General features: G+C 37.7%; 1 protein-coding gene across 1 annotated transcript; it reads left to right on the top strand.

Annotated features, from left to right (window-relative positions):
* The first annotated feature begins 1,525 nt into the window (after window positions 1–1,525).
* Window positions 1,526–5,960, top strand: LOC137943184 ((-)-alpha-terpineol synthase-like). The gene is made up of 7 exons (XM_068788878.1): window positions 1,526–1,657; window positions 1,731–1,971; window positions 2,063–2,450; window positions 2,545–2,763; window positions 4,998–5,136; window positions 5,332–5,580; window positions 5,667–5,960. Exons 1-7 carry the CDS (start codon window positions 1,526–1,528, stop codon window positions 5,958–5,960), a joined length of 1,662 nt encoding a protein of 553 aa, XP_068644979.1.
* The last annotated feature ends 309 nt before the right edge of the window (window positions 5,961–6,269 follow it).

The raw sequence follows: 6,269 nt of genomic DNA, 5'->3' as shown, positions 1-6,269 counted from the left end.
ATAAATAGAAGGTAATAAAATATGAACCAACCAATAAGATATTTAAAAACTAAATTAATTTTTTAAAAATATTGTATTAAATTAAATTTTATCTTAAAGCAATAATGTAAGGTATTAATTACATTAGAAAAAAGTATTTTTTTAAAAATTAATTATCAAATTTTATTTATTTTATTAAATTAAATTGAGACTAATGCAATTAAATGTGTAAGATTTTTCAAACCAGAAATTAATAGTTTTAAAATATATTTTAATTATAAAATAATTTAAATCAATATTAAAAGAAAAATGGGAGAAAAAAGGTAAGCTTACATGGAGTGTTGATGTGGCTCTCGTTGATATGTTATGATGATATAGCATCCTACATGGATGATGACATGGTGATTCGATGATGTGTTAGGTGACATGGCGTTAAACCCTTTGGGTGCTGATATGGCATCATCACATTGCACCAAGCAAGTAGTCAAAGCCCAAGTTCTTGGATTGTACACACGTGTAGTTTGACCTGTCAAAGTTTGATATTTTTCATATTAAATTTGGAAGTTGGTTATTTGTGTTAATATTTGTAAAAAAAGGGTAATATAGTAAAATTCGACTAATGCTTAGTTGGTTCATTAAGTTTGGCAACCAATGTGAGACAGACGTTTCGAGGGGGTGGCAGTGGTGAGAGAATTTTCGAATTGCTGTCACTTTTCTTTGCTGTGAGAGAAAGGACAAATGAAGACAGCCCTTTTTTTTCATTTTACACGCGAGATTCCCACAAATCTTCTCTGTAAATCGTTCATGGACGAAAGAGTGAACGCAGTATCATTAATACTCACTTAGCACATGAGATCCCTTCAGTGTTATATTTCCTTACTTGGACTGGACTCTGGTCTGTAATTTTGAATGCTTCCCTGCCACTAAATGGTGACCCTGAGTTTCTTAAGCTCTATATGTATGGACTCCCACACCTGAATCCTTCATTCAAGGGGAAACATACAAGCAAACGGTCCCAAAAGGTTTTCAGGGGATCCAAATCAGAGATTCATTTGTATTTTCAGGTGACAATCCTTGCATGCTTCATTTTACGATGTAATTTTTCTTCTTCCTTTTCTTTTCTTTCATCTTTCATTTCTCCTGACAAGGATTGAATGGGAGAGTTCGTGTCTCTGTTTGATCATCTCACCGTATGTTTCAGACAGTGGTTGCTCAGTTAAGCGTTCTTTTCGATCAATAGTTGGAAAAACTCGTGCCAGTACTTGGTATAAGCACTTAGAATGATCATCTAAGGCTGCTGTTTTTTTTTCCCCCTAGGAGTGTCCACTCTCCTGCATCATTTTAATCTTTTGAAAATTGCAAAAAATGAACATGACGGCCTTTTTCAACACAAAAGCTATTTATTTATTTTTTTTGTAGCAAATCGATCTATACAATAGAAGAACATGAAGGTTTTACGTGCATGGTGGTTGTATGATGTATCCTTCTCCTTCATCTGTCGCAGTTAAGTCTTCTTTTCTTGCTTACAGGTCGAGAGATGAGCCACATGGGTGTGCCTGTAACGGATGTCCAAGGTGCTCAGATCTCATCCCGTCCCATAAATCATCGCCGAACAGCGAACTACAAGCCAAGTCCTTGGACTTACGAATTTATACAGTCATTAGTGAATGACTACGGGGTAATCTTTTTTTTAATCGATATTATTTGTGAGTTCCACGGCAATCGTTTCCATAACCTAACGAATTTTACAGGAAGAGGCACATGAAAGGCGAGTATTAGTGTTGAAAGGCAATGTTATTCAGTTGTTAAATGAAGCAACCCTGCCCTTAAACAAGCTTCAATTAGTCGACACTCTTGAGCATTTAGGGCTGGAATATGTCTTCGAAAAAGAGATCAAAGAAGCCTTAGACAGCTTGAGTCTGCAAGAAGATCTTCACTCAATTGCTCTATATTTTAAGCTACTGAGAAGACATGGCTACGAAGTTTCACCAGGTTACCCAACTGCATTACTTTTCTCACCTTCAGATCATCCATAACAAATAATGCGGTTACTTTTTTAATCTGTTCTAAACAAAATTGACAGCTAATTTCTTTCAAATTTGTGACATAATAGATGTATTTGAGAACTATCAGAAGCAAATAGATGGCATAGATGCAAAGGGACTCTTAAGTCTGTATGAAGCTTCACAGCTGGGATTTGAGGCTGAAACTATCATGGAGGATATCAAAGAAGTGGCAGTCAGGCGTCTCCGGGAAACCCTGGATGGAAATACAGACTCCATTGTCGTGAAGCAAGTCAAGCATGCCCTAGAGGTGCCTCTGCATAGGAGACTACCGTTGATGGAGGCCAGGTGGTATTTAGACATCTACGAGATGGAAGAGAACATGAATGCCCTTCTGCTTGTACAGGCACAACTGTTATTTAACATCGGGCAAGCAGCTTACCAAAGAGATGTTAAAATAGTCTCGAGGTAGTTTTTTTAACAGTATTTTACTTCAAACTGTGTGCTCCAAGTCTGCAATAGGGTTGGTTCATTCTTGTCTAATTAATCTCATGCCCTGCAGTTGGTGGAAGAGCCTCGGTGTTGGAGTCCAGTTGAAATTTGTAAGAGACAGATGCATGGAGGTTTTTCTTTGCTCATCCGGAATGATTCCGGAGCCTCGATTTGATTTTGGCCGGAAGCAGCTTACAAAAATCTTGAAGCTGATAGCAGTCATAGATGACCTTTACGACGTCTATGGAGAATTGGAAGAGCTAGAGATTTTCACTGAAGCTGTTCAAAGGTAACTTTGTTTTTTATGTTGTGGGACTGGGAAATCTTGTAGTACATGGGAATACTCGTTTTGAAACCTGAACTGAAACTTGTATTACATGGGAAACCTTTCCTACTCTTAAAGAGACATTCAGGACAAGTTTCAATAAGAAAGCTTGTACTGAAATTAATTGGAAATTTGGTTGATAATAGTTTATAAATTACCTAAAAATTGCTCAATGATGGTACATAAAACTGTTTGGGTGAAATGAGTTATTCATTAAATGAAATCTATTTAGTTAGTCAATTATTTATTTTAAATTTATTTGATGATTATTTTTTGAATTTAAACTATCAATTACTACTTAAAAATTTATTTATCAGATAATATATAAAAAATGTTTCATAGAATTTTCTTAAATTTTATGTTTTCTAAAATAATTTTCAAGAAATTACCCATTTTTTATTATTTTGTTTTTTGTTACCCTTTCATACTTTGGAAATTGTAGCCCCCCCACCCCCCCATGGATCACAATTGAAGTCATGAGCATGAAATCATGCAAGTCTATAAAATCACTAGGCAATTTGAGCTCACTACATAGCCCATATGTGATTTAGATATAAGATTTCATGCATGTGTGGAATAATTTAATTTTTAGAAAATAATGAAATCTTGTATCTATAGATATTTCTGAATCATATGGGTTCAAATATGATTAGTGTGAGTGGACTAACCCAATTCCATCATAACATTGTGCATAGACTTTTTTGAGTTGTTGATTACTTGACTAGGTACTAAGGAACTAGAGTACTTACTTACCTATTAAGAGGTATTTTACATTGAATTATATTACAAGTAGTAAACCTTGAAAATTGGGTCAAACCTTGGGTTGGCAAGACCATCTTTAACATGAAATCAATTGAGATAAGTTGTAGAAGTTTGGAAAGTTGATGAGGTTTAAGTACCATAGAAGTTGAGAAGTCGTGGTGGCTGAGATGTTGACATTGAGAAGGAGCATTAGTTGCTTAAAATTGTGAGAGAGAAGTTGTTTGAGTTGAGAAGTTGTTATGGTTGACAAGTGACATTAGATGTTGTAAGACCTTGTCTACGTATGTGGTGTTGAAAATCCCTTTGTGAGTCTAGGTTGGTATGCCTAGTATTTGTTCAAAATCCTTATGTGGGTCTAGGCCATGCCTACTAAGGTACTGAAAATCCCTATGTGTGCCTAGGGTTGTGTAGCATAATGAGCAACATGAAAATTCTTTTTTGGGTCTAGGTAGTATGCCTAGTTGGTTGTTGTGATCTAAGTGAGGGTGTGCTATTATAAATTAAGTTTTTGTGATCAATTGAGTAGCATAAGTCCATGTGTGGGCTAGTATTATTTTGTTTGGGTTACCCTACGATATCTACAACAAATTACCACTAAGTTAGGGTTTATCTGGAACAATCCTATCCAGATTAGGACTTGGAAGGACTTGTAGATGGAGCGGCATTTGAGAGTGGAGAGAGATGAGTAAGTGTCATACAAGGGTTAGTCAGGCTATAGGTGAGTTGAGGCAACCGGACAAGTAGAAACTGACTAAGGTGAAGGGGTCACTCACATGGAATGGGGTGGATAAGATGGAAGATAAAGTCAAAGGACAGTATAAGAGGACTCTGGGTTTAGCTGCCTAACTGTCTTGTTATAATCAGTTGGATGCCTTAGGGTAGCAAAATTTGATTTGTTTGTATTTGATTGAGTGAAAATGTCTTAGAGCCTTATATCACTATTTATAGACTCGTTTTGGTTTTAGTCCCAAGACTCTCTAACAAATCAAACTACTAGGAATATGACTCCTAAACTGTCTCTGAGAACTCTCATCCGATGCTCTAAATTCTTGACAAGCACCTGCTCTCCAATATCCCTCTCTTGTTGGCCAACATTTGGCTCGCTTGGAGCCTACTTTGCTTCTTCTGCAAGTTATTTGCTTCTAATGAAACTCTAGGTGGATGACTAGTTGGGCTTTTAAGAAGACTCTATAAGTTATGGCTCGATCCTACTTGAGTTAACCCAGACAGTCCCCCAAAGCTTACATTCACTCGTTTGGGTTGTTTATAGTGGTTTGTATCAGATGCATACCTCTTTGTTTGGATAATGAGAGGAAAATGGATGGATGCAGAAATGGAGAAATAAGACTCGTTGTCCATCTCCATGTGATTAGAGACGATTGCTTGTAAAAGCATAAAAGAAAAAAAATACTGAGCGGATAACTTTCTTTTGTCAGATGGGATGCTTCTGCTGTAGATCAACTTCCAGATTTCATGAAGATATGCTTCGGGGCTGTGCTGGATACTTGTAACGAGATTGCAGACTCCGCCTTCCTCCGGCAGGGAAAGCAAATCGGTCATTTTCTGGCCAAAGGGGTATTCAGACTTACTTTTTTCAAAGAGAATTTTTTTTTTTTTTTTTTTTTTTTTTGAATCAGAGACAATAATTTCTCTAATGAGTGCAGTTATTGCTCGTTATAGATGCTATTCTATTCCCTCCTCTATTTTTGGTCACTCCTCCTGCTCTATAACTCGATTAATTTGATCTTCTTAATGTTTCTCTCTCTTTAGTGGAGTGATATCTCGGTGGCTTTCCTGAAAGAGGCTAGATGGTTTCACTCTGGTTACATACCGAGCTTCGAAGAGTACATCGAGAATGCATGCATTTCGTCTTCCGGAGCTCTCATCCTGATCCATGCTTATGTTTTGCTGGACCTGGTGATTGAAGAGGAGGAGCTGCAGTTCCTGCAAAGCTATCCAGATCTTATACGAGGGCCTTCCCTGATCTTTCGCCTCTGCAACGACTTGGCCACTGCTAAGGCACGAAAGATTTTCTGAACTGTCAACTAAATTTTTTTGTTCTCCTTTCCGTACCCACTTACTGTAAAGTTCGTTTCTAAATGTAGGCTGAGGCGGAAAGAGGCGATGCTCCTGGCTGTGTCGAATGCTACATGCGCGAGACTGGGGAATCAGAGGAACAAGCTCGAGCTTACATAGAAAGCCTGATCGACAAGACCTGGAAGACGGTGACCGAAGAGACTCTAGCTCGCTCTACGTTCCCTAAACCTTTCAACATGATAGCTTTAAATCTTTGCCGCGCTGTTCAAGCGACATACCAGGATGGAGATGGGTACGGGGCTCCGGGTGTTCGCATGAAAGGCCTAGTTACCTCCATCTTGGTCAAGCCGATTCCCATCTAGAGGTGCAGATGCTAAAAGGTGAAACGTGAAACAGCTTGGTTTCCGTGTTAAAAGTATATGGTTCGAGTTTAAGACATTTACTCTTTCTGCTGCTGCAATTCAATCCTGGCTGTCGTGAGCTCTTTATGGGTGGGTTAATTTTGTCATCAATAACAATGAGCAGTAGCTTTTTATCTATCGGAATAATCTTGCTTCTGAGTTGTAGAAAGTGTTGATGATCAAGTGTAGTTCGTGTTCTTAATGAAGATGAGGAATTCTGAGAAAAAGTAGCCATCAAAGTCTAAGAGGCTGCAGTTTCTGCTTCTAAAA

The sequence above is a fragment of the Aristolochia californica genome, unplaced genomic scaffold (assembly GCF_029961685.1).
Source record: "Aristolochia californica isolate CCGP_79_NKW_82.1479 unplaced genomic scaffold, dmAriCali1.0.hap1 SCAF_10, whole genome shotgun sequence".
Taxonomy (NCBI): domain Eukaryota; kingdom Viridiplantae; phylum Streptophyta; class Magnoliopsida; order Piperales; family Aristolochiaceae; genus Aristolochia; species Aristolochia californica.
This window is presented reverse-complemented; position numbering and strand designations above follow the sequence as displayed.